The sequence below is a fragment of the Corticium candelabrum genome, chromosome 9, assembly GCF_963422355.1.
Source record: "Corticium candelabrum chromosome 9, ooCorCand1.1, whole genome shotgun sequence".
Classification (NCBI taxonomy): Eukaryota; Metazoa; Porifera; class Homoscleromorpha; order Homosclerophorida; family Plakinidae; genus Corticium; species Corticium candelabrum.
This window is the reverse complement of record NC_085093.1, coordinates 5,435,566-5,462,517: the sequence shown is the minus strand read 5'-3', so window position 1 is coordinate 5,462,517 and position 26,952 is coordinate 5,435,566. Positions and strand designations below refer to the sequence as shown.

At 40.3% G+C, this 26,952-nt stretch overlaps 4 protein-coding genes across 6 annotated transcripts; all 4 read right to left on the bottom strand.

The window, feature by feature from the left end:
• Nucleotides 1-809: 809 nt before the first annotated feature.
• Nucleotides 810-6,550, bottom strand: LOC134184541 (uncharacterized). 2 transcript variants are annotated; one of them, XM_062652260.1, is made up of 10 exons: nt 6,467-6,550; nt 6,137-6,347; nt 5,036-5,089; nt 4,913-4,954; nt 4,790-4,831; nt 4,281-4,334; nt 4,038-4,097; nt 3,377-3,418; nt 3,055-3,307; nt 810-1,294 (listed from the first exon to the last, which is right to left on the bottom strand). In XM_062652260.1, the coding sequence occupies exons 1-10, from the start codon at nt 6,478-6,480 to the stop codon at nt 1,200-1,202; spliced, it is 867 nt and encodes a 288-aa protein (XP_062508244.1). In that variant the 5' UTR covers nt 6,481-6,550; the 3' UTR covers nt 810-1,199. The 2 variants fall into 2 exon arrangements, with proteins under 2 accessions (XP_062508244.1, XP_062508243.1); XM_062652259.1 differs by lacking the exon at nt 6,467-6,550 and having other exon boundaries at nt 6,137-6,459.
• A 2,400-nt stretch (nt 6,551-8,950) lies between these two features.
• On the bottom strand, nt 8,951-13,311 carry LOC134184700 (uncharacterized). The gene is made up of 11 exons (XM_062652446.1): nt 13,139-13,311; nt 12,757-13,078; nt 12,544-12,701; nt 12,376-12,422; nt 12,174-12,317; nt 11,846-12,106; nt 11,556-11,779; nt 11,327-11,495; nt 9,692-10,105; nt 9,391-9,629; nt 8,951-9,330 (listed from the first exon to the last, which is right to left on the bottom strand). The coding sequence occupies exons 1-11, from the start codon at nt 13,309-13,311 to the stop codon at nt 9,190-9,192; spliced, it is 2,292 nt and encodes a 763-aa protein (XP_062508430.1). The 3' UTR covers nt 8,951-9,189.
• Nucleotides 13,312-18,101: 4,790 nt separating this feature from the next.
• Nucleotides 18,102-20,932, bottom strand: LOC134184699 (uncharacterized). The gene is made up of 9 exons (XM_062652445.1): nt 20,769-20,932; nt 20,374-20,695; nt 20,161-20,318; nt 19,601-19,647; nt 19,395-19,538; nt 19,068-19,328; nt 18,775-19,001; nt 18,537-18,717; nt 18,102-18,241 (listed from the first exon to the last, which is right to left on the bottom strand). The coding sequence occupies exons 1-9, from the start codon at nt 20,930-20,932 to the stop codon at nt 18,102-18,104; spliced, it is 1,644 nt and encodes a 547-aa protein (XP_062508429.1).
• A 1,933-nt stretch (nt 20,933-22,865) lies between these two features.
• LOC134184552 (uncharacterized) lies at nt 22,866-26,943 on the bottom strand. 2 transcript variants are annotated; one of them, XR_009970675.1, is made up of 9 exons: nt 26,678-26,943; nt 26,349-26,584; nt 26,100-26,284; nt 25,264-25,637; nt 25,103-25,200; nt 24,942-25,013; nt 23,500-24,879; nt 23,202-23,427; nt 22,866-23,147 (listed from the first exon to the last, which is right to left on the bottom strand). XR_009970675.1 is itself a non-coding variant. In XM_062652277.1 (8 exons), the coding sequence occupies exons 1-4, from the start codon at nt 26,934-26,936 to the stop codon at nt 25,433-25,435; spliced, it is 885 nt and encodes a 294-aa protein (XP_062508261.1). In that variant the 5' UTR covers nt 26,937-26,943; the 3' UTR covers nt 22,866-23,147; nt 23,202-23,427; nt 23,500-24,879; nt 24,942-25,200; nt 25,264-25,432. The 2 variants fall into 2 exon arrangements, 1 of the variants encoding a protein (XP_062508261.1); XM_062652277.1 differs by having other exon boundaries at nt 24,942-25,200.
• Between the last annotated feature and the right edge of the window lie 9 nt (nt 26,944-26,952).

Here is a 26,952-nt window from a genome sequence, read left to right as displayed (position 1 = left end):
TTTGTAGAGAAATTACTCTTTGAGATTTGTTCTAAAATGGGTATCTAGAATTACAGGAAATCATTTAATATCAATGATAATTAATTAAATCTAAAAAATTAGTTAACTTATTTATTTTGTCAACTGAGATTGAGGTACATAGCACCTAGAGAAGACTGGTTTGTCAACATCAATTGTATATAAATCTAATTAAAAATATTAAAATTTAGAATAATTAAATTATTTTTACTAAATTGAAATTAACCAATTTCTAGTTTATAGATTATCCAGTGGTGAAGTGGTTCCAAACAGGCCACTGCCTCAAAAATCCACAATTTAAAAATTAGGGTGTGGCAAAATTAAATTATCAACCAGATCCTACCTAACCTGCATGACTTTGACTCATCATAATGACAACTGTCATTCTTCCTTGTTAATTGAGCAACTTCTTGTTTGGCAGCTTGGCTCGTGAGCTTTAATTAATTAATTAATTAGTCAAGATTATGACCTCAGCACAGTGTCATAAAGACTATCTTCTAAAATAAATGATGTGCCTATGGCACAAAAACCTCAATTTTGGTCATATTGAATAATAGTTTTGTGTGTGCAATTTGATTAAAGTTATTTGTTAGTTATTGTAATGTCTTGCATTGAAATTAATTTAATCACTCTAAACATTTAAGTCTTACAATGCTAATGTTGTACATGTACCACTTCTAGATCAATTTGTTTGACTGCCATGTATTATTGAAACTTCTACGAGTCAAAGTTGTTGAGTATATTAGGTTGAGCACAAATGCGTCTGCAAGGTCTGTCACTCCAGCTAATTTGTTATTACTTCTATGTATGCACTTAGTGACTATTGTTGACATACCCACCTGATCACTTAATAATGCAAAATATTTAATTGGCAAAACCTCCATATATAGCATTGCAGCTATCCACATACTCTACACACTACACACTCACTGAATGACATGACAGCAGCCCATACTTGTCCAAAAATGTTGTTACAATACTATATCATCTGTACAGCCTGCAATGTTGTTTGCTGTACTAGATGATCTGTACATTGTGCATACATATAACCAATCCACTAGTTCTTCACTGAATAAGAAATAATATTTGAAACACTGGCTTCGTTTCCACATCTTCGGTCATCGCAGTCATCATCATTGTTGAGATCCATTGGCTCCATGGTAGTAGTGTGCTGATTGACATCACGTGACTTCACGGTGTCTTGATGATTCAACTTCACTTCCACATGAAGAGACATCAATCTCTGAATGACTAGTGGCAGACGTCAAGTTACAATCTACAACAACATACACAAAGTCAGGTACAATAATGCCACATCAACATCTACTTCAGCGCTCCACAATGAGACCAAAATGATTTCAAACATAGCCATTCTGTATGGTAGGCAACTAACTGGATATTTGAAAGTGCCCAGAGACAAACTTGTATACTGTTGTTTGGTTGCCCTTTGACTACAGTTAGTATACTTGAAAAGAGTCAAAAGCAGAGGTCATGGCAAGAGTGCTTATAAAATAGCACAGCGCTGCTAAAATGTACACTTCAGTTGTACACTTCAGGTGTAAATAATAATAGGTTATGCAAGCATTAAATGTGTTACTCACACTCCACCCATCCTACTGAAATGTCTTGTTATTGGTGGTCCAGTGGCTTTGGTGGTCTAGTGACATTGTCACTGGCCGGGCAGCACTGCAGTATGGGTTTGAGCCCTATGTTCATGAAATTAGGTCATCATATTTTCATGTGCTAGGATCAGTTTTCTTTTGAAGCTTTTAAGGATTTACTCTTAAGAGTTTTGAAAAGTTCTCAGAAAGGTGTACAACAGTCACTCTCCTGAAAGATCGACTATCAGCCAGAGTGCTATTTGTAGAGTAGTGCCTATAAATAATAATGTAAATTGGTAAAAGCGTAAAGTGCATATTTGTAAGGGTTCAGTTTCTTTTGTTTACAGTTAGCAGAACTGACACACCTGAGATAATAAACAAAAAAGCAAAAACCGAGCAGAATGTAACTATCATATGATACCAATATGTATAGGTGAGTATCCAGTTGCTATCATACCTTCAGAAATATATAGGCAGCTAATAAAATGTGCAAATGCCTTTCCACTAGAATTGGCAGAGTTTGCTGCTTGAATGACAAACTGATTTCCGACTACTGTTTTGTTTGCAGAACAAGAAACACATATCATACAGTTTCAGTAGTGATTCAATAAGTGAGATTAGGAACTGGCATGGTGATGGGATTTCCAAAAGTGTCAATATAGTGTTTGAAATTTTATGGCAGACGTTGTCGTAATCTTAGCAACCTCAAATATTTCAGTCGTCAAGGAGTGTAAAACTTTTACATATATTTCATACATATCAAATAATGATACTGATTGTTCTTGCAAGTAAACAAAATCCTAGAACTTCAAAGGTGTTAATCTCAGTCTGACCTGATAATTCACTACTCTACTCTACAGCATAAAAACAAAAGTTTATTGGGTCCACTGTAACTTGAGTAACTCTACCAGTCAGGATGACAACCTTGCTGGAATAATTGGCCGTCACATGAACTCAGTCAGTCGTCAAATGACAACTTGACAACCACTTTTTCAAACACTGATTATAACGCCTGTATGTGCCTCTTTGCATCTTTCAGCTAAAGAGAATATTTGATAAAACTGTTAATAATTTTTACCCTGTCGTGCATCAGCCTCTAAGTGTCTGAGCTGCAATTTGAGTTGAAGTCTGAGAAAGTTGCCTGACACCAGCTGAAATTTATCAGACAAGTAGCTTAATTTTCTAGTCCAGCTGACATTGTAAGCTTCAACGCCCCACTTGAACCCAAGAGGTCAGTCAAGCAGTTTCGTGTTTTGAGATCGCTGGTCTGGTAAAAGCTGCATAATAGCCACAGACAACCATAAGCTTGCCAAAAAGGCTGTGAAGCCCATTAGCTAATAGCTATATAATCTATCTGTCATGACAATGTATGTACTAATTGTCAGACAAAGCAGCTGTAGAAATTAATTATAGCTTGACAACGACTATACCTTACCTGCCTTAGTTGCATGAATACTGGTAATGTTTTGAGCACGCTCTTCCTTCAACATAGTCCGTAACTCTCCATTTTCTTTTGTTACAACATTATTACGGTTTTGGAAGTCCTTTACTTGGTTCGTGAGTTTCTCACATTCACACCGAAGCACATTGTGAGCATTCATGCTGCTTCGCGACAATCGCCGCTGACTAGCCAACTCATCTGTATTCTTCTGTACTTCTACACCAAGCTTGATCTGATTCAACGTTACCTGGCACAGAGGTCAACAAAATAGTCATATTACAATCTGCCAATGCCAGCAATACAATTTGATACAGACTTCCTTAATCAAGGATTCTTCCTTGCCTTCATTTTTCTTCATCTATAAGAGGTTTCCAATACAAACATGTCAAGTACTGCAAACCTAGTTAGTATTTTGTAACTGGTTAACTGTTTATATCTAATCTTAATTAATTAATAAAGTCATCATAGAAATATAGCCGGCAAACATGCAGAGTGTGTATGTGACACATGTATGACAAACATGAATTTAGAAACTTTCAAATACATCAGTACTACACATGCAGAGCCAATACCATCTGTCATATATTATACACAAATAAAAGAGGATATAATAGACTTGATGGAAACATATCAACTGTCAATTACAAAGCATAGATTAAGTAACATGACTTATAACTACAATAGCAGCAGAAACAAAATTCAATCAACAAAGTTGTATATTAACGTTTATATTCCGGTTGGTCCAAACCCTAACAGAATAACAAGCAGCCTATTACCCAGTACCTCAAACTCATTTTGAACCACTATTAAACAGTCAAACGTTTCTCAAATTATTTGTCTCCTGTATATATTTCATACACAGTCTATTTCTATGAAATTAATTGGCAATAGGGATTGTGAATTAAATTTCACAAAATAGCCTGACCCAAAAGACAAACCAAACATACATTGAAAACCACACAATCTATGCAACTTACGTGATGGTTTCCTTCCATCCTTTTATTAGTTTCTGATAGTACGACTTCCAATTTCAAAACCTTAATTACAAGAAAAATCACAACTTTATTACCTAAACCACAATCAAATCTTCTGAAATTTGCATGTAAATCTGCATCCAATAATTATTTTCTTGTCATACTAGATGCATGGTTAAAGTCCGCTCATGTATCACTATGTATTAATTAATCAATCTACATGCAGTTAATTAACTCAATGCTGACCCGATCATTCAAAGCTTTGTTTTGTTCAACCAATGTTTTCATTTGAACAGAAACCTTCAAATTCACATATAAATTGATCAGACAATTATTTATGACAGCAGCATACTGTATACTTAAAATGCAGTTACGACCCGTTTGTTGCATGTCTGCTTCTTATTACCCGCTCCCATCCGAATGACAGGCTTCACTGATAACACCATTATTCAAGTAATGTGCATGTGCAATACAACCAGAGCAGGTGGGTTATATGTCTCAACTTTTTCCCTGTTCAATTTTATCAGGAAGCTCAACTACATGGTATATTGGTGAGAGTCCCCAAGTATAAGACCATTAGTCTAGTACTACTATAGACTAATACTGATTCATGTGTTCCTCGAATAGCTGTGCCTGCTGACTACCAGTGTCACGTGTACATAATGGATAATGGTAATAGGCCGCCAACCATGTCAGTTTGAGAGAGCCACGTTGATGAGAAACAGACATGCAACAAATAGAGGCCTAATTCTGACCAGATCATTCAAAGTCTTGTTTTGTTCCATTTGAACAGAAACCTTCAATTCACATAAATTAAATCAGACAGTTACTTATGACAGCAGCATATACCTAAATTGTGATATCCAGTTAATACTGACCTGATCATTCAAAGACTTGTTTTGTTCCATTTGAACAGAAACCTTCAATTCACAAAAGTTAAATCAGACAATTACTTATAACAGCAGCATATACCTAATTTGTGATATCCAGTTAATACTGACCTGATCATTCAAAAACTTGTTTTGGTCAACCAATGTTTCCATTTGAACAAAAACCTTCAATTCACATATTAATCAAATCAGACAATTACTAATGGCAGCACCATATTACTAAATTTGTAGTAAATGTAGCTAGCAGAAACTAGATCGTTTTAAACAATTTACAAAAGATTCCAAATTTGTGAAACAAAATCTTGCAGAGGACTTCAGCATACACACTTCAGATACGACATCAACCATACTGTGTTAGGGTCCCAGATGTATATTGTCCTGTACATACCGTAATGCTAGATATACAATTATGCAATTCGGCCAATTTTGGGTTTTAATTGAAATAATTATGTGATAAGTCTTTACACATTTTTATCTAATACGGTCATAGTACACACAAAGTTAAATGAGTACAATAACACGTCTACACAAACGTAGAAGGTACAGCGGTATGTCAAAGTTAGTGTTGTCTTTCAACTGCATCATCATTCCAATCATCATCCGAGTTAAAAAGATTCTTACTGGACTCTGTTGAGATGAAATCTACTCTTTGTTCAATGTCATTCTCAACAGCGCTTGTTATGTTGCAACATTCTGGACGGCACTTGTAATACAGTGTAGCACGAATGACAACAGTATCATACCAAATGTGTAGTGTGTGAGAATATGCTGGTATAAAATAATGCGTGAATTAAAATAGTGTGATAAAAATATGTAACCTAACGACTACTTGCAAAATCGCATAAACACCACTCATAAATTTCTAGCATTACAGTAATGTACATCATGGCTCTGTAATCTCACTATCCAAGTAATAATTATTAACCCTCACCTTTTACAGGTGTACCCAGGACCTTTGACGTCTCAAGAGCAACTCACACAATACTAGAACCATTATCTAATTACTAGAAGTTTAAGTCGTAAAGTTAACAAATATAGTATATATGACGTCACCTACTCAGGCTAGGGGTCCCGTATAATCTGTACACACGCCTAGCTGTTGTGAAGAGTTACTGTTAACTCTATATGTCTGTACACCAATGGCTAACTTACATGCATCCGCACCTACGCTTACAACAAGTGCTTGTCTGAAATCTACGTCAGTACACGTACCCTGTCTAGAGCAGCCTCTATTCCCGCCGACATGCGACTGAATGTTTGCTCATGGTCGACTAACATTGTGGCAGAGTTCAGACCTGGCTCGCTCAGAAGCCTTCCACGTAGGGGTATGTGCGAATGCCAGATATAGTCATTCACGAAACCTAGCTGAGCACCAGATTCAGCAGCAGATTCCCCATTCTCATAATCACCGTACTCAGCCCGACTGAAAGATATGAAAGAACGTGACAGGTAAAAAAAACTTTTAGTGTTTTCATTCATGCTCTGTGCAGGAAAGCGATTCGTGCACAATACTAGCTGCCAATCTAAACAGAATAAGCCTACTGGTCGATGTCCATGCTGAACGCAGCTCATCGGTCTTCTCACAGCACCTAGAAGACGTTTTGTGGCCTACACATAATAGGTTGCATCACCTCTAGTTTGTAGAGTCATATGACTTTGGCACGTGTGCACCTGACTAGCCTCGGTGCCAGACCGCTTGTGCACGTGACGTGAGGAAGCTGGCGAGTGAGAAGACACCGAATATTAGAAAAGAGGAAAAGATGGCTGCACGAGACAAGCTCTGCGTGAGAACGGGTGAGAAGGAGGGGAGAAAAAGCCAAACCACTTTATGAACGTGAGGTACAGTAGATATAGGTGGCGAACGAAGAGACCGCGTGAGAGATCAGGGGGACCCTTTCCTCCCCGCTTTGTCACGCGCTCTCCCGTCACTTCAAGGGGAAAAAGCGATCTGGCACCGAGACTAAAGTGCGTTCACGAATTAGAGCGACTGGTGGAATGTAGGGTACACCCTAAGGCGTGGCGTAGTTCTTGTGTAAACGGATGTTATGTTGTCACAGAAGGCAATTAGCATCTATGTTTCAGAGCGTTTGGTGTCAATGACAAACTAGGTAACTATATTGTTACGTGAAAGTGTACGTATGAACGTGTTGCCTCTGGCTGCCTCGCTGGCTTGAAACGCGGTTTGCTTCATGATGCAATGATATACTAAAAATTGCACTTTTGCTATAACCCATGACAACAGACCTGGATGTTTGTATGCGCTCACTGGTTGTATGTGTCAGTTGCCTCTTCTAGGAACAGCTTTAAGTACCAGATACATACACTCATTCACTTCTGGCTCAGAGAAGCGTCTGGAAACCACGAGAACTTGACTAATTTGACCATACCAGAACCAAACTGACCAGCCATTTAGTGCATTCTTGAGCGTTGATGACATCTGTACAGGGACTATTCTGTTCACGTGAACAAGATAGTCCCCAGTGAACAGGATAGTCCCCGCTAGGGTGGGTTCAAATTGCGTGAACAAGATAGTCCCCGGTGAACAGAATAGGAGCAAATATGAACAGAATAGGAGCAAATATGAACAGAATAGTCCACGTGAACAGGATAGTCCCCGTGAACAGAATAGTCCCTGTACAACATCCATTCGAGGACTTTGACCTACAGTTATGCTGCACAGCACAACACAGGGATTGGTGGGTTTACGATGGAAAACATCAAGCGTCTGTGTAGAGAAGGTCTAGCAAACGTTACTGTGGAAAAGTGGGCAAACTGCGTGAGGCACGTACGTGAGAAGATGGAGAAGCATTACAGGACAATACACGGTGTGTTAGACGACGTTGTAGAGCAGATGGTCATTGAATTCGAAGTTGGTCCTGAATCAGAAGATTCGTCGTCGTCTGAAACTGAAAGTTCCAAGGATGAAGAGTAGAAACGGACCCTAGACGCACTCTTTCCTAGCTAGCTGACACCCCAACTGGGAAGTTTACTGTGTTGGGTTACTGTTAACAGCCTGCTAGCTATAACAATTATGAACTTAGCTTTATGCAATTAATCCTAATCCCGCCTTAGTCCCGCCTTTCTCCGCCCCCTAACTCATTAGAATACAGGAAATTGGCTCTATTAACTTCAGCTGCGTCTCTGTAGCCCAACAGTGAGTGTAATTAGATGCGGCAAGTGAAGAGCTTTCGATTGATACCAATATCCGCCCGGAGGGCAACATCTTTGTCGCGCAAATGGCCACATTCCACCAGTCTCTCTAATGCGTGAACGCACTTTTAGTACATGTCCAGTCGATCCGCGAGTCGAACATATCTAGAGAAGCGCTAGTGTTCAGTTGCAACCTCTTTGTCACACAAGCCCATGCCCTTGTCAAGGCGTCAAGGACATGGTAGGAATAATTCTCTGGTTATCTGATCACTTTGCATAGACATGTGCAGTCTTAGAATAGAACTTGCACTTAAAGCAGGAAACCGCTGCTTCAACTTAATTTTCAGGGTTGCCGTTTCCAAGGCAACGTTGCGGGAGTGGCAATGGACTCCAAAAAAGTGGAACTCGTTCACTGATCATGATAAGGTGTGAACACCACAGGTGATTGAACTGTCAGTCTGAGAAGACTGAACAAACTCTACAGGAACCAACAGAAATTGAAAGCAGCTATAATCGTAATACTTTGATTAGCATAGCTGGTCACAATAGTACTTTTCTTTTAGAAAGGCTTACTAAATAAACTAATTTGCAACTTGTGGTAGTCGAACGAATTGCTTTCTATGTTGCTTTTGCAAACTTCTGGGAACATGTTGGACTGTGGAATAAGAACATCCTTCAGTATCCTGCTAGGTAATAAAGCTTCTGGTATGTGAAACAATCAACTATTTTTCGCTGCAATACACACAGTGCTGTTTCCCTTTTCCATCTGCGTCATGTACTTCTGGGCGACTTTTCCTCGTCGCACTATACTTCCCGCAGAGAAAAGAAAGTATGGCGCGGCGCGGAAGGGTCTGGCTACGCGAAACGTAGCATAAAGTCAGGCAAGGGATCATTTGCAATACCGGTAGTGACTACAATAATGTCCAACTGTTGTAAAAGAATTTGGGTCTACACTACTCAGATACACAAAATTTTATAACTATACATAATTCAATGTTTGTCTTTGTCAAAGCCCATAGCTGTTCCGCTGGACAAGTCTCTATGCCTAAAAATAGGAGATATCAATTACTTTGCAAACACGTTACCCATCCACAGTCACCCGTCCGTACGTCTTTCTACATGAAATTGTAGTGAATGCTCTTTGCACATTTGAGCATTTCTGGAATAAAGCGAAGAACGTCATCAGGTTTCCAGTCCCGTCCTCGATTTTGCTGTAGGAGAGAATCACATTCAATGTTGTGAATGTGAACATTAATCTAGTACATCAGCAGTGACCAATCAAACTAACATGTTACTCTAATTGTGGTAATATTTACCCTGTCCGGTGTCTGCTCGTGTAATGTCTTTTCTTTTGAAACAGTCAACTCAAAACCTCGAAATCGGTAAGATTGTTGCTCACACTTTCTGTGATATAGCAAGCGGTAATTAGGCAGCAGCCTCACTTGAGGAATTCTTAGGTCTTTGCCGTTGATGCGAACTTTCTCCAAGTAATTTCGACACAAAATAGCGTCCTCTTGCTTTTCTTGTTCGCTTTCATCGGTAACACTAGTAATGCCTATAAGTAACAATAGAAAAATCCGTGACGTTCAGCATAAACACATGTAATGCTATAGAGACCTGTTCTGACCAGTAAACGACAATCAAATGGATAATAAGGCATGGAGACGTCTGCTACCAGTCTGCTGTTATATGGAAAAAAGAGATACCCACAACCGACCCTCTGCCCATCTTCAGCAGATTTTTGCTCCGAAGGATGGACGCCTGGCGTTTGTCGCACACCGGTGCCATCGTACTCGTCTCCGGGTATCCACACCTTGAAACGACGCTCTCGATTTGAAGGAGTTTTAAACTTCATGTCGTGACGAGTACTCGAATGTGTCGCCTCGGCGTGCACCGTGACATAACGATGCAAAGGAAAGAGATCTCGTTCTTGCAATCCTGGTTCAAACGTGTTTGTCCAATTGCCACCTTGTTTTCTGAACTTCATCTTCGATAACACATTCTCAATGAAGTAACACAAAAGTGTCTCCCCTATAAGTACGTGTATAGAACACGTATATGCATATCACAGTCATATACGTAACAAGAAAATTAGGGATAAAGCCTAACAAGTGGTTCATAAATATTTGGTAAATTTGTACTAATTTTCAATATTCATATTACAGCAACTAACCACGTCTTTCTAGATTTTATACACAAAATGACACACACACGCACGCACGCACGCACGCACGCACGCACACACGCGCGCGCGCGTGTCGTGGCTATAACACGGGCGGCGAAACCCGGGGAAAGGAAAAAATTGCTCCTCCAACATTGGGATTGACGAGATCGCCCCCCAATTAATACTGGACACTACGCAATTGCATTGGGTTTGAGACAGAATCAGGGGCACCGAGGCTGGTGTCGTCAATGACTCATTGAACATGCAAAGTTCACGTATTCAGCCTCTTCCGCGTTACGTATATACGGTACAATGTATAAAAATGTTGCAGGTAGAAATAATTTTGGATGATGTTACAGTTGACTCGCTTGATACACATTTTTGTGATCATTTGTGTGCAATCTGCTCTGCATGGCTACCTCTGTCACAGATTAAATAATCAATGACAAACCCACGTACCATATTCAATTAATAAAAATGAAAATGGCGGCATTCTGTTAAGAAGTCCCCAAAGTCAATAAAGCTTCCGCCGCCCCTGTGTAAAAAGCAGCATATGGCCTATGCACGGACGGATCTAGGAGACCTCAGGGGACACGTGCTTCCTCTCTCCAAAGCAGCAGGTCCAGACAAGAATTTGTCTTTCTGTCGTGTGGTGGCTTGATCTCTTATCTTTTGGTCTCCAAGCCCCTCACAAAATCCTTCACTATCCCCAGTCTGATTCAGTATGTATAGAAAGTAAACAAGCACTACAAATCTCCAATGCAAATATAAAAGTCACTACCATTACGAAGAGCTTTCCTAAATATACAACAAGACGACATTAATTAATTCATATATGCATTGATGCAACGTCAATTAAAATATTCGCTCCCCTTCTCGAATTCCTGGATCCACTCCTGCATGAGGCAAAATCCATCTTATACTTCAAGGCTTAAGCGCGTGTCAAGAACAACAACAAACAAAAAATTTCAACAAAATATGCTATGAAGCCTCATCGCCTACTAGCCTAGAGACGTGCAGAGCTAGAGATTGCTGTACAACCGAAATCTCCATACGGAAGACACTGGCATGCGTGCATGAGAACTTACCATCTGTCACATCGGTAATAAGTTGCAGCCCGAGATGCAGCCAAATGTCCATCTGTAAACGATGAGTGCTTCCTTCGTCATCTGCTTCAAGCCGTATATCAGTCAATACCTCCTTCGCAGCTTTCAAAATTTCAGGTAGATGCAGAGCACGTGTAGACCATTGCAATTCCTAAAATTAAAATGTTATTTACTTAATTAGTTGACTATGAAATGTCTAAAATACAACCACATTTGTCGTCTGTATTCCTGTAATTCTATAATACGGTGAAAATGGTTTCCAACGCGGAACATTCATCGGAGGTTGTGCAGTTTGTAGCATCACTGCAGCACTGGCTCCGAGTAATTCCGTGTCTATCCCAAATATGCGCTTCGGGAACTTTCTAATTCTCCAAGTGTCTCTTCTCACGCTCTTAGAGCTTGGAATGCTCTTCTGCATGTCAGTTTGTTTCTCAGCTGATAAAGTATATACCAAATACAGAATTAATTATACTGTAAGATATACACCACTTGTTCACGCACCTAAACGTGGCACAACCCTAAAAAATGTGCAAACAGGTTTTGACCCTGCATTTGACTTCTTAACAGACTGACTTTCAAGCACCATTGATAATGATGATGAAACACTTGTATGATCGACTGGTTGAACAGAAGTGCTATCAATCACTTTTCCAGCCTGTACTTCAGTAACTGGATTGTCAGCACTTAAAACAACGTCATGACTGGTTTGATTCAATGACACAGAAGTCTGTCCCATGATCCCTTCAAAAGTTGTAATTATTTCTGCGGGGAAAGAGCAAACGCTACAACAAAGTCCTTACTGCCGACATACATTGTTATTGTTCTTTACCTTTGAAGGATAGCCTGACCTCAGGCAGAATGTCCCAACATCGAACAATCAAGTTTCGAAAGCCTTCACTGCAGTCGTCGTCACTCAATTCAGGTCTCTCATCAGCCAGAACATTTGCACGAATCACGTCAATGTGATTTTCACCTACATAAAATTTCATACACTTTACTGCAATCTATAGAAAAATACTAACTACAGTAACCATAAACTCGCTTCATTTCCTTCAGTTGCCAAAGAATGATAGAATATCTGTGTGTGTGTGTGTGTGTGTGTGTGTGTGTGTGTGTGTGTGTGTGTGTGTGTGTGTGTGTGTGTATGAAAAAAAGCAATTAGTGGCTATCATCAATCACATTAAATTATAAAAACATACGAATAAACATCAAGCTTTGTTTCTTTTTTCTTCACTACATTGTTTTGAAATACTTCTGGTGCAGTGAAAGCCACCGTTCCTACCCCTTTTGAGCTACGAGATTGGATCCCTGACTGTCTCGAAATTTCTCTTGTTGTTGACAACCCAAAGTCGATAATCTGTCAGTAAAGGCAATAATGACCCTGTATAACATCATCTTTCATGGATGTTCACCTTGCAAGAGTAATTGTGATCAACTAGCACGTTGGATGTCTTCAAGTCTCTGTGTATAATTGGAGGGTTGAGACTGTGTAAGAAGTTCATCCCTTTAGCAATTTCCAAACTCATCTTCAGCCGACAGCTCCACTGTCCAATAATTTTACGATGTTCGCTTGTTTCTGACATCAACATGTCCTCCAAATCTCCATTTTCCACATATTCCATTACAATCGCGTAATTGCCAGGACCAAGGCACACACCCACTAGTCGAATGACGTGAGGACATTCTGTCAATAGACGAAGAATGCTTACTTCGCGCAGAAAGGTATCCTCCTCACTAAAGCAGTCATCCACAGTAAATAAAAGTTATGATAAACATTCATTTCTGTGTATTTACCTAGGTTTCAGTCTTTTTGGCGTCGCGATGATCTTTAGAGCGACTTGCTCACCGGAATCTCTCAAACAACATCTATAGACGTCGCCAAAGGCACCTGAACCAAGCCAGTCTCTTTCTGTGTCGTAAACAAAATTGTCGGACCGAAAGATAGTTGGTTGAGCTGCAGCCGCCATCACGGTGTTGCCCGTATATAGACACCCTCGACTGCCGTCCGTCCGTATGCAAAAAGACTTGTAAAGCAAAGTGTGTGAGCGCGCGCGCGTGTGTGTTTGTGTGTGTGTGTGTGTGTGTGTGTGTGTTTGTGTGTGTGTGTGTGTGTGTGTGTGTGTGTGTGTGTGTGTGTGTGTGTGTGTGTGTGTGTGTGTGTGTGTGTGTGTGTGTGTGTGTGTGTGTGTGTGTGTGGAGGGGGCGTGATGGAGCAGTTGGTAGAGCATTGGTGAACACATCCGGGATCTTGTATTCCGTACACTTGCTTCTTTCGACTGAGGAGTATAAATGAGTACCTGGTCTTTGACTGGGGAGGACAACACCGCTGACTTGGCAGCAACATCATGCAGCAGACAGGTCCATATCGTCCTTGCTGTCCAGTCCCAGAGCTGCGCCATAATGCCCCTGGATGACTCTGGCCAAGCTCCAGGTGGATTGTAGCGCTGGCCGTAACACTCCACGTAGCGCATGGAGGCTCTGTCTCTAGAGGCAGGGTAGACATCTCCGCAACTGACCTCAAGGTCGACGTCGAAAGACGTGGAGGGCATAATTAACATTTGTCCATTTATTGTGTGTGTGTGTGTGTGTGTGTGTGTGTGTGTGTGTGTGTGTGTGTGTGTGTGTGTGTGTGTGTGTGTGTGTGTGTGTGTGTGTGTGTGTGTGTGTGTGTGTGTGTGTGTGTGTGTGTGTGTGTGTGTGTGGTCCCGTTAAGTAGCTGGCACGCTTTGTGTTAGATATGCGGCTAAACTACTCAGTGCGCTATTTGTTTTAATTAATTAGTGGTCCGTTCTGGCTCTTGCCAGTATTTCATGTTTTCTAGTATAGGCTAGCTGTTCTATCCAACACTGCATGTAGCTTGCTACACTTCAGTCATGAGTGTACCATTTCTTAGCGCATGCAAAATACACGGGTACGCGGCAACAGACAATGATAATTTAAGAAATGTCGTGGAGCAAACATAAAAGATGTAATTAGAATCTAGGTCAGTGTCTCATTTAAATGACGTTGGGAGCCTTAACTTAAGAGCTTTTTTAAGAGCAGAGTGACGCCTAGAATTTGAAAGGTGAAAAAGTATGTATAGACATATTTGCTACAAGAACTTCTAAGACAACTTGGTTTAGTTCAAACAAGATAGGATATACAGGGTCCTATACTTTATCTTACGACCACTACCATTCGATGGTGACCCAGTGAGAAAAGGGGAAGTTAGCATAGTGCTAATTATATATGTCAGGTAGCCACGAAAGCGCGAAAGGATAGAGGGAAGCAAAATAGCGACCATGCATTAACCGAGGCCTGGATATCCGGGCTAAGGCTAATGCAGTCGTCTGGCGGACAACCGTACGTACGACCGTATTTATACTCGATTAGCGAATATGCGAATGAATCTATTCCTACCAATAGACGAGAAGTCACGCAAGTGGTGTAATCCTAAGGCTAACTTCTCCTTGTTTGGTAGATGCTAATTAGAATTCGGTCATCGGGCGTTCATCCTGTACCTGGTGTTATTTCTTTGTTTTACATAAAGGTATGGTATTAAGAAACAACGCCTACTCTACATTTGCTTATGCATGTTTGGCCATCAACAGCCTATATATATATATATATATACATACATACATATATATATATATATATATATATATATATATATATATATATATATATATATATATATATATATATACTAGGATCCATGGCCTGTCCTTCCTACGGGCAAGATACTGTAGTGTAAAGATAGGTCTGTGGACACGTCACGTGCAATCTTGGTTGCGAGGTTCCGGATGTCTTAAATAAATTCGAATCTTGCTCTTCGCGCTTGTTTCGATAGAAATCGACACACTCCCCGTGTAGCGCTTGCTGCTGAAAACGTGTAGGTTAGATTTGGTGCAAAAGCAATTAGAATTTGGGGAGAAACGAAAGCGCTAGAAGAGCAAGTTTCGTCATCAAGAGATATTCGATCGCTCGAAGCTTTGCGAAGAACGGCAATGCATACAGTTTACACAGAACTGGTGTGGGCGTGTTTTCGAATGAACTGGAATGTGTAGCTTTTGCGTCATCAATAAATTTTACGCGGGGGTCGACCCCTTGAGAGGAGACCCGGTGCATAATTTTTAATTTTTTACGTAAATCTTTCCCTGTGCGTGCCAAGTGTGTGTGCGCTTATTTTGGTTGCAAACGGACAAAATACGTGGTTGCCAAGCGCGAATACACAGACACAGACACACACACACACACACACACACACACACACACACACACACACACACACACACACACACACTCACTCACTCACTCACTCACACACACACACACACACACACACAGAGACAGACAGACACCCCTCCTTTAAATATATATATATATATATATATATATATATATATATATATATATATATATATATATATATATATATATATATATATATAGCTGTACATGACTTGTAACATTTTGATTGTTCCACTGTTTGTTTGCATAATGGTTATGCAGTCTGACAGCTTCAATTTTGGGTGTACGTGGCTGAGCAGCCACGGTGTTGTTGCAAAAATCAATAGCGTCGTCTTTAACGAAAATTTGGTTCTACCCAAGTATTATGAGCTCTTTTTTTTCTTCCACTTTTACCCCACTTTCAAGATGAACTATTTTGTATAGTGGCCATATAGGGCCTGATTGGAGGGCCTAGGGCACCTTGGCGTCAGTGTTTCCCAAGCCTACTTATGTTGCAAAAGCAAAAAGAGTAGACGTATTTATTTTCAAAAGGCAGTTTCGCTTTATTCAAGCGAAACTTTTACATTTGTAAATCAAAATTTATAAAAAGTGTTTAAAATATAAATTGAATTCGAGAAACAAAAAGACCACGTAACGTGTCTGCGAAGTCATTGTTCTATTTTGGTATATTACGCACCCACATCTCTAAAGCCAGCCTACAGCTAAGATCAGCCACTATGCGATTGCTCTAAATAGGACTAATATCAATATAGGTATGTGAAAGCCGACAGTCTGCAGATACATATATCGTTCTAGAAAAGAAGAAAATTGGTGAAAGATGGGACTGGACTTGTACAAACATATGTTGTGAGGTGCACGAATACAAGTAATATATTTGGTATCCGAAAAAAATTAATTTTTGTGGAACTGAAGTTCAATTTGTTATTATGTTGTCTCCAGAAACTTCTTCGTTTTCTAAAGAAAAAAGAAATTCTATTTCAGACGCATTCGCAATTAAAAGCGCACTGAAGGAGTTTTTAATTTGAAGCCACCTAATGCGTACCATGGTAACAATAAAATATCAGAGAGACCCGGCAGTTGACTTACTTTAGCAGTCTTTTACATTAAATAGCAACTTGTGGACCTGAACGGACCTGAAAAGATCTATAGCTATAGATCGGGACGGGTCCATAATTAACATCAGAAGTCTGAACTCAACTGTCTGTATACCAGGTAAGCATCAGAAAGAAAGAAGACGTCCGTACAGAATATTTGACAACGTGCCCAGCTCTGCAAGTTATCATGACCAGGAACATTGTCAATCTCAGACATTCAGTTACAAAGCAGTCTTTACAACGCCTCTATGCATCATTGGTAATTGAAAGGAGAATGCAGGCAAGTTATAAGAGGATTCTATTTAGTGTGAATCATTTTAAGAGGACAAGGCAATTTATCCGCAAGGTGAACATTCTAAGAGCAAAGAATGACGACGTGTACATAAAACTCTATTTGTTGTTGTGACAAGGCAAGAATTTGTTGACTTTAAGCACTGCTCCTGACTGTCGTGAAACTTGCAGACGCGTATACACTACCGCTACGGCAGGGATGAAGTTTCCAGTCACAAGAAACTTTGACAAATCAATCAAAATTTGTCTTTGTCAATTAAATGTATAGTCTTTCCTATCTACAAGATAGTAATGCTTGTTCTTTAATCAGTAGATACTGCTCCTCTTACAGGTTTCTAGTTCTGCTATAAGAACAGGTACTACATGCCCTTCGCACAATTCAAGATTTCTGGAATAAACCAAAGAATGTCTTCAGGTTTCCAGTTCCGTCCTCTATTCTGCTGTAGTAAATAATCACATCCAATGCTGTGAATGTGAAAATCAATCTACCACATCAAAAGTCACAGACCTTACTATACAATATCATAAGAGCTGAAAATTGATGACAATATATTACCGTTTCCTGCGCCTCCTCGTCTACACTATATATTGTCTTCTCCCTTGAAACAGTCAACTCAAAATCTCCGAATCGATAAGATTGTCGCTCGCACTTTCTGTGGTACAGTAGCTGGTAATTCGCAGGAAGTTGTGGCATTGGAGGAACATCTAGATCTTTGCGAAAGATGCGAACTTTCTCCAAGTAATTTTGCCTCAAGATGACATTCTCTGCTTTCTCTTGTATGCTTTAATCGGTAACGTCAGTAAACCTTGTAAACAATAATTTTCGCTATACAGAAAAATGCTCACGCTCGATAACAACCTGTTCTGATAAGAAGACGACAGTCAAAGGGATATATATATATTCAGGCAAGGCCAAGTCTGCCAACAATCTCTTATCATGGGCAAAAGAAAAACACCACAACCCACCTTCTGCCCACCTTCAATAGATTTTTGCTCTAACGGGCGAACGCTAAAGGCTTGACCAGGCCCATGTCATCCTCTTGATTTTCGGGTATCCATACCTTGAATCGACGTTGTCGACCTGATGGGGTTCCAAAACGTGAAGTCGTGGCGAGTGCTCGAATGTGTCGCCTCAGCATTTAATTGAGAAACTGATTGAAGGAAACCATATCTGGAACTTGCAATCCCGCTTTGAATTGCTTGATCCACTTGCTGCCTCCTTTCCGTTTTCTCACGTTCGATAACACACTCCCAACAGAAAAGTTGGAGCTTGCCTCACCTACGTAACGATAAATATCATATCATAATGATGATATAGCTAAATCTAAAGGGTACTTCTGCGCTCAAACCCTTGAAGAGCTAAAACAACGAAAGAAACCAGCCTGCACCTTTGAAACTACTTATATGCCCAAATACATCAACAGCTACTTGAGAGAGGGAGGGAGAGACGGGGGAGGAAGAGAGAAAGAGAGAGAGAGAGAGAGAGAGAGAGAGAGAGAGAGAGAGAGAGAGAGAGAGAGAGAGAGATTGCTGGACAACCGGGATCCCCATATGGAAAAGGCAGGCATGCATGCACGAGAACTTACTATCTGTCACATTGAAAATAAGTTGCCGCCCGAGATGTAGCCAAATGTCCATCTGTAAACGATGTGTACTTCCTTCGTCATCTGCTTCAAGCCGTATATCAGTCAATACCTCCTTCGCAGCTTCCAAAATTTCAGGTAGATGCAGAGCACGTGTAGACCATTGCAATTTCTAAAATTAAAATGTTATTTACTTAATTAGTTGAATATAAAATTAACGAAATACAACCACATTTGTCGTCTGCATTCCTGTAATTCTATAATACGGTGAAAATGGTTTCCCACGCGGAACATTCATCGGAGGTTGTGCAGTTTGTAGCATCACTGCAGCACTGTCTCCCAGTAATTCGGTGTCTATTCTAAATATGCGCGTCGCGAACTTTCTATTTCTCCAAGTGTCTCTTCTCACGTTCTTAGAGCTTGGAATGCTCTTCTGCATGTCAGTTTGTTTTTCATCTGACACAGTATATACCAAATACAGAATCAATTATACTGTATGATATACACCACTTGTTCACGTACCTAAACGTGTCACAACCTTAGAAAATGTGCAAACAGGTTTTGACCATGCATTTGACTTCTTAACAGACTGACTTTCAAGCACCATTGATAATGATGATGAAACACTTGTATGATCGACTGGTTGAACAGAAGTGCTATCAATCACTTTTTCAGCTTGTACTTCAGTAACTGGATTGTCAGCACTTAAAACAACGTCATGACTGGTTTGATTCAATGACACAGAAGTCTGTCCCATGATCCCTTCAAACGTTGTAATTATTTCTGCGGGAAAAGGAAAACGCTACAACAAAGTCCTTACTGCCCACATACATTGTTATTGTTCTTTACCTTGGAAGGATAGCCTGACCTTAGGCAGACCGTCCCAACATCGAATAATCAAGTTTCGAAAGCCTTTACTGCAGTCATCGTCACTCAATTTAGGTCTCACATTAGCCACAACATTTGCACGAATCAAATCAATTTGACTTCCAACTACATAAAAAATTCAAACAATTTATTAGTACGGCTTAGAAAAATACTAATTTCAAACAAACCATAAACACGCTTCATTTCTTTCACTTCCCACAAAATGATAGAGTACCTGTAAGACAGTCCAATCAGTGACTACCGTACTTACTTGATTATTACCCCACCCCATGGTTGACTAGATTCAAAGGTCAAGTATGGGATGGGATCTTTCATAAAAATTGACACCTAAAGTTGTTAATTGGTAAAACTAATTCATTTGTTAACTTGAACAGCATATGCTGCTACACTAACAAATCCATTACTGAAAACAGAAACTGAACTTCTATATTTTCTATATCTCTCACATGTTCCTGATGTGTCAGACTGAACTATCGATGCTTAATCTTCTATATGGTATCTGAGTCATTAAAAACTTCAACAAATGATTGACAGGTATGCACAAGTTGAAGAATGTCACCATTAATAAATTTCTAGAGGAGCAAATCTAGCAAAACGTCACTTTGAAAAGCGCCAATTAGCACTAAATAGCCTTAGCCAAAGTAGGAGCTGGGGACTCACTTGATTCTTGAGGTAAAAATTAAGTAAGTACATGTACATATTATTCACAGTAATATACAAGCCATACGAATAAACATCAATCTTCGTTTCTTGTCCCCTCGCTACATTGTCCTCAAATACTTCTGGTGCAATAAAGGCAACAGTTCCTCCCCCCTTTGAGCTACGAGATTGTGATGCTGACTGTCTCGTAATTTCTCTCATTGTTGACAACCCAAAGTCTATAATCTGTCAGCAAAGAGAGTGATGACTCTGTACAACATTATCTTTCATGGATGTTCACCTTGCAAGAGTAATTGTGATCAACTAGCACGTTGGATGTCTTCAAGTCTCTGTGTATAATTGGAGGGTTGAGACTGTGCAAGAAGTTCATCCCTTTTGCAATTTCCAAACTCATCTTCAGTCGACAGCTCTGTTGTCTGATGACTTCACGATGTCGACTTTTCTCTGACACCAACATGTCCTCCAAATCTCCATTTTCCACATATTCCATTACAATCGCGTAATTGCCGGGATCAATGCATAGACCCAGTAATCGAATGACATGAGGACACTCTGTCAGTAGACTAAGAATGCTTACTTCGAGCAGAAAAGTCTCTTCCTCACTAAATCAGTCGCACTTCTGTTAGGTTAAACGTTCATCTATATGATATTGCTTATTTTTGTGAATTGAAGTACCTAGATTTCAGTGTTTTCGGCGTCACGAGTACCTTTATGGCAACTTGTTGACCAGAATTTTTCAGACAACATTTATAGACGTCGCCAAAGGCACCTGATCCAAGCCAGTCTCTGTCTCTGTCGTACTCAAAATTGTCTGCCCGAAACACTGTTGCAGTCGCCATTATATTGTTGCCCGTATAAAGTGCCTCGACTGCCATCTGTCCGTATGCGAAATGACTTGTATAGGCGATAATTTGTGTGTGTGGTCTGTGATGTGGTGTGTGTGTGTGTGTGTGTGTGTGTGTGTGTGTGTGTGTGTGTGTGTGTGTGTGTGTGTGTGTGAGGGGGAAGACGGTGGAGCAGATGGTAGAGCATTGGTGAATACATCCGGGATCTTGTATTCTGTGATGAGGGTTGAAGGTTCGATCCTGGTGGAGGAGACACTGTCGTAGTTTCATGAGCAAGAAACTCACCCACACTTGCTTGTCTCGACTCAGCAGTATAAATGAGTACTTATTCATTGACTGGGGTGGACAAGACCGCTGGCTTGGCGGCAACATCGTGCAGCAGACGAGTACGTGTGGACCTTGGTGTCCAGTCCCAGATCTGCGCCAGGTGGATTGTAGCGCTGGCCCCAAAACTCCACGTAGCGCATGGAGGCCCTGTTTCCAGAGGCAGGGAAGCCACCTCCGCAACTGACCTCAAGGTCGACGTCGAAAGACGTGGAGGGCTTAACATTTGTCCATTTTTGTTTTTGTGTGAGTGTGGGTGCGCGCGTGCGCACGCGCGCGTCTCGCGCCTGTAGGTCAATGGAGAGTGTATTTTGAGATTGGATACATGCAGGACGTTTGGGTCCCAAATTGGACATGGGACAGGTGTAATTCTCTTAGGCAAGAAACTCACACGCCATTGCCTCTCACGACTCGGAAATACAAATGAATAACTTGTCATTGATGGGAGCAGATTGGACCTCTTGCTTGACAGTAACATCACGTGTGGATCTTGATGTCCATGCAGTCCCAGAGCTGCCCCATAGAGTCAGCGTCCCTTGATGATTCTGGCCAAGCTTAACGTGGATTGCAGCGCTGGCTATATAAGTCTCGACGTATTCATGAAGGCACAGGCACCGTCGCTTAAGGCAGGGAGAGCAATCCTTGCAACTGACAGTGCACATGAAGGGCTTGACATTTGTCCATTTGTGTGTGCATGACATTGTGTGTGTGTGCGTGTGTGTGTGTGTGTGTGTGTGTGTGTGTGTGTGTGTGTGTGCGTGTGTGCGCCAGAAGTCGGCTAAATGATTACATCTCTAAATGTATGTGCATGAAACGTTCGTCGATGGCAACTGCCTCTACAATCGATTCCAAATTTATTTTCTAACCAAGACACATTATTTCCTATCGCTGCATTATTCAGGGGTTTGCTCTCCAGCCACAGATCACAAGGTTTCCCGATGGCACAACCAGTGCAAGAACAGCCAAAAATTAACGCTGTTGTAGACAAACTAAGCAAATAATAATAGCTTCTACAAAGTTACTGACCATGCCGCCATGCACCCTATATCCTCTGAGGACACAGAGTTGCTATATCGACAGTGCCACAATATTTCGTTGCAATTGCCTGCTTCACCTTTGCACTGCCAGACAACCTGGAACTTTGAATAGTATATTCAACACATTGCCCCATGCACCGGATTCATATTCACCTCAAACAATATATATATATATATATATATATATATATATATATATATATATATATATATACATAAACTTGTTCGAAAGACTACTGAAGCATTCGAGTTGTGTTGCAAAGACCAGAAATCAGCCCGCAATGTCTTATATTAATATCGCAATCAACAACCTTCAACATACGCTTAAAAGCATTTCAGGTCTGGAGAGCGAAACATTCTCAACTTGTGCGACACATTAAGATTTATTGTATTTTGGACTATGTAGTGCAGCGAGGCAGAAAAATTATTTGAGGCCAAGGTCCTATTGGCTTCACGGTTTTTACGCCTATGCACAAATTCCAGTCATTACTACGCTGGTCTATGGTCATAATACGTTGCAAACCAGTGAAAGTTGACGGTACAAGTCGTTGAATTCTATCTTCTAATTCAGACTCATTTAAATAACTTGTCTATCGTTTGTCACTCGACTGGATATTATAAATGCATAAGCTGTAAAACTAGCTGACAACCACCTTGCTCTTGACTGCCACTACAATAAAGACGTAGCTGGTAAAGTATACCATACAGCATGATATATCGATGTCAACTGCGTCAGAACCGGCAGTTTCTAGGCTACTCATAAAAAGTTGAGAGTATGATTAGATTTATGCGCTCCTAAAAGAATCTGTCAGACTTATTAATGCTTCAAAGAACCGCTCACTGGATTTCTAAACATACATATAATGCAAATGAGAAATGCAAAGCTATATCTGTCGCTTTACCCATTTCTGTATTAAATCCTTGTCACGACGGAATGACGTCAATACTCTGGTACAGCATACTTCAAATGATTTAAATGTGATGTCATCCTTTACATCAAAAAGGAACGGAGCGAATCCGGCACAAGCAGCAAGTAAATGTGTCGCTTTGTCATAAACCTCTCCATTTGCCTCGTAATGCCTGCTATTTCGCCTGCTCTTTCAACAAGAGTCTCTAGCTCTGTCCATTCTACATTAACACAGCACAAATGAGCCTGTATACTTCTACTATAAATCACACTGTGTGCATGTGGTTGCATACCCTTGATATTCCGTCGGTGCCGTTGAACTAAATTCTGAGAATCGGTGAACGATTTCAAATAAGCAGTATCCTCACAGGTCAAAGAAGCTAGAAAACCGCCAGCAGATACTAAGTCATCGGCACGCATTCGTTTTAGCTGTTGGAGAAACTCAGGCAGGTCCTGCATGCAAATGAACAATCCTTGCCAATGCAGCTAGTAATCCGATCACTGATTAGAAGTAAACGGCTAACCTGCCTGCTATAATAATCAATCTCTTTGAAATCTTGACGTATTTGTAATGAAGACATCACTTGCTTCAAAGTTTGTGTTGCGTCAATAGTAATTTTTAATAAGCTGCATTGTTCTACTTGTTTCCTACGTTGTTGCTTCCATTCGGTGTCCTCTTTCCGTTCGTAGAAAACACCAATACAATGCAGTTCTTCTTCAAGAAAATAATTTTTAATCACCGGATTACAAAACAAATCTGACTCTAGCCCTAAGGAAATACTGCCGCTTAAAAATTGGTCGCAAATTGTTTACCACTGACGCCTAACAGGCTCCCATATCATTTCGATGATCTCCGACAGCCTAGGGGGTGACTGCTTGTGGCTACGTAACCGAGCTACTTCGTTTCTCTTTTCTTTCCAAAGCTTACTAAAGATATAACTCCTGCGAGCTCTCCAAGTAAGCTCAATATATTGATGACAACCCGAGGGTATCGCAAAACAAGACACTGATGAAGACTGGTCAGCACTTTGTTGTCTAAGATTTCGTATTTTTACATCTGCAGTAATGCTATGAGTCAGTTGATCCAAGTCTTCAGAACGGCCCCACCGACTAGACTATAAATGCTTACAAAGTGGCTAAGCAAACGCCGTTCTTCATCATAACGATCTATTTCTCTAGTATGATAGCCCAGATACGTTTCAGCATCCGTGTAATCTTCTGACTGCTTTGCTGATCGTCCTGTGACTTGAACAGGTTAAGGAAGCATTTTGATCTTTGCATTGGCTTTTTAGTCTCAGATACCGTTATCACACCGGTTTTCAACGCATTTACTAATTCAACCAACAGTGATTCAGCCTTTGAGATAAGTTCGTTGCATACTACTCCAAGTCTTCTCATATTATTACAGCCTAAATAGCAAAAATCGCTATACAGTTTACCAGCTACCTGACTTGAGTAACAATACCAATGAGACGAAAATAGGTAGACCACACTGGCCATGACAGGAGATGCTCAAACCATTCTCTATCTCTTTCTGGAAAGAGAAGATCTGATTTAGGACAGCTTTTTATCAAGATCAACTCCAACATGTTGGTAGAGAAGTGGCAGTGGTACGGTCTTGATATAAACGTTTTCATTAGACTATCGACACTCTTCTTTAGATATTCTTCATCCTACATCACCAATACATGAATGTATTACAGACTACCAGTCCCCACAACTTTTGCAAGAATACCTTCAGTCATCGATCTACTGTATTTTCTAATATTGCTTGGAAGACTTCAGTAATGGCGGCATGCAAAATAACCTGATTAGATGCGTCAAATAACATTTCTACGTCAACCTCAAGGTACAAGAATAATAATTATAAAAACTCGTATGCCATCAAAATCGAACCTGCTGTAAACGATAACTCAATTTGCCTGCACCAAACGATGCCACGTCTGCTGCAAAGTGACAGATAGTGCCAGACACTCAAGAATAGTATCCCACAACTATCGTTGAACAGTGGATAAGTTAGAAATTGGACATCAAAACGTTTAGTACAAATCATTCACCTTCAGCTCATCTGCGAAGACACCCTTTGAGCGATAATGGTTTACATGCATCCACTCAGACACGACTTTAAGAGTTTTCTCTAGAGAGTTCTCAGCAAACAGCTAATGTTCTTGTCTGCTGCTTCCATGATTACTAGCACCATTAGCGTCATTGTCGTCAAGTTTAGTTTCAGCAGCTTTTAAGCATAGCATCATTTGACGTAGAAAACAGAAGACCAAATCTAAGATTCAATGGTTTAATCAGGATGTGCTTCCATCCCTTTACGAATAAATTCAATGATTCAGTCCGTCCCGTTGCAATCCGACGAATTAGATGAAGAGTAGCGATTACTCCAGATTTGTTTTGTGTTGCATACAAAGGAAAATCCGCTTTTCTATTAAAAAGAAGAAAAGATAAGTGATTGTCGCATTATGTATACTTTTAGCCGTTCTACGCTTCAATGCATTTAGTTTGAAAAGCTCTCTCACGAATTGATGTGAGGATAATAGTTAACTGATCAGTCTATAAACAACCATTAGAGCAACAAGCAATCGAAAGTCATTTCCATGCTATACATTACCGTTTTACACAACTCTCTATTAGGCATTTCTTGTAACTTTCTTCGCAAAGCTATGATAAACAGCGAAATATGTGCAGCATTTACAGACAAAAGAGCGCGAGGCAACGCTTTCAGTATTAGACAATACAAGAATGCACAAACTGTTAGCTTATCAGCAGCAAAAGGGGATTCAAATCGTTAACAAGATGCAAAAGCGATCAACAAAATATAAAAAAGTAAATTAGACTTCACATTTAGCTAGAACCTGAAACATCAAGCACAGCTACAGACTCCTACCTTAACGACACTTGCCGGCGAAGACACGCATCAATGTCGTATGCGAGCTTCTCAATACCCAATCGCCATAACGGTATATAATCAGCAGTTGCACTATCGACTTCGTACCGTATATCAGTCAGGACTTCGCCAGCAGCTTGCAATATGTTAGGGAGATGAAACGAATGCGAAGCATATACCTCTCCCTGAAATTTAAGAAAACGCTGTTTAATTTGAAATTAGCGAAAATAACATTTCCAACACACATACCCGTGGTATGCTGTTCCTGTGTATCCCTGCAATTCTATAAGAATTTGACAACTCGTCAAAACTTGAAACGTTCACAGTCGTCTGTGCAGTTAGAGTCACTTCATCACTGTATCCAAGTAGCTCCATGTCTATCACGAATATGATCTTCGGGAACTTCCTAGCTTTCCGTTGGCTGCTTTCCTCATTCTCAAAGTTTGAAATGTCACTGTGTTCATCGGTTTTCTTCTCAGTTGGCACTATGCAAGCGACAAAATCAATTGTAGAGGATCATCGTGTGAATGGAAACACAACTATTTCGAGTAGTATTAGGCAATTATGCTAGCAAGTACCTGAACGTGGCAACAGATTAAGAGAAGTGAAAACAGGGATTGAAGAAGTTGACTCCAGACTTGATTTCCCGACCGACTCAAGGAGCATTGATACTGATGGTGAAGACTTTGCATGAGAGACTGATTGCACAGAAGCGCTGCCAATCGTATCGACAAAATTTAATTCCATAAATGGATTGGCAGCACGGAATACTTCGTCATGGCTGTTCTGACTGCATAACAAGCATATGGACGTTTGTCCCATGATTCCTTCAAGCATTGTAATTATTTCTAAA

Excerpts from the sequence above, each read along its gene's own strand:
- LOC134184700 (XM_062652446.1), bottom strand. The coding sequence starts at position 13,311 with ATGGCGGCTGCAGCTCAACCAACTATCTTTCGGTCCGACAATTTTGTT. Across the intron at positions 12,423-12,543 it reads ACAAAGCTTGATGTTTATTC|ATATTCTATCATTCTTTGGC; the intron begins GTATGTTTTTAT and ends ACACACACACAG. Across the intron at positions 12,318-12,375 it reads GGAAATGAAGCGAGTTTATG|GTGAAAATCACATTGACGTG; the intron begins GTTACTGTAGTT and ends AATTTTATGTAG.
- LOC134184699 (XM_062652445.1), bottom strand. The coding sequence starts at position 20,932 with ATGGCGACTGCAACAGTGTTTCGGGCAGACAATTTTGAGTACGACAGA. Across the intron at positions 19,539-19,600 it reads AGAAATGAAGCGTGTTTATG|TTGGAAGTCAAATTGATTTG; the intron begins GTTTGTTTGAAA and ends TTTTTTATGTAG. Across the intron at positions 18,718-18,774 it reads GAATGCAGACGACAAATGTG|AAATTGCAATGGTCTACACG; the intron begins GTTGTATTTCGT and ends TTTTAATTTTAG.
- LOC134184541 (XM_062652259.1), bottom strand. The coding sequence starts at position 6,403 with ATGAATGAAAACACTAAAAGTTTTTTTTACCTGTCACGTTCTTTCATA. Across the intron at positions 4,955-5,035 it reads ACAAGTTTTTGAATGATCAG|GTTTCTGTTCAAATGGAACA; the intron begins GTCAGTATTAAC and ends TGTGAATTGAAG. Across the intron at positions 3,419-4,037 it reads GGATGGAAGGAAACCATCAC|ATGAAGAAAAATGAAGGCAA; the intron begins GTAAGTTGCATA and ends AACCTCTTATAG.
- LOC134184552 (XM_062652277.1), bottom strand. The coding sequence starts at position 26,936 with ATGCTTGAAGGAATCATGGGACAAACGTCCATATGCTTGTTATGCAGT. Across the intron at positions 26,285-26,348 it reads ACAGGAACAGCATACCACGG|GGAGAGGTATATGCTTCGCA; the intron begins GTATGTGTGTTG and ends CTTAAATTTCAG. Across the intron at positions 25,638-26,099 it reads CGCCGGCAAGTGTCGTTAAG|AAAAGCGGATTTTCCTTTGT; the intron begins GTAGGAGTCTGT and ends TCTTTTTAATAG.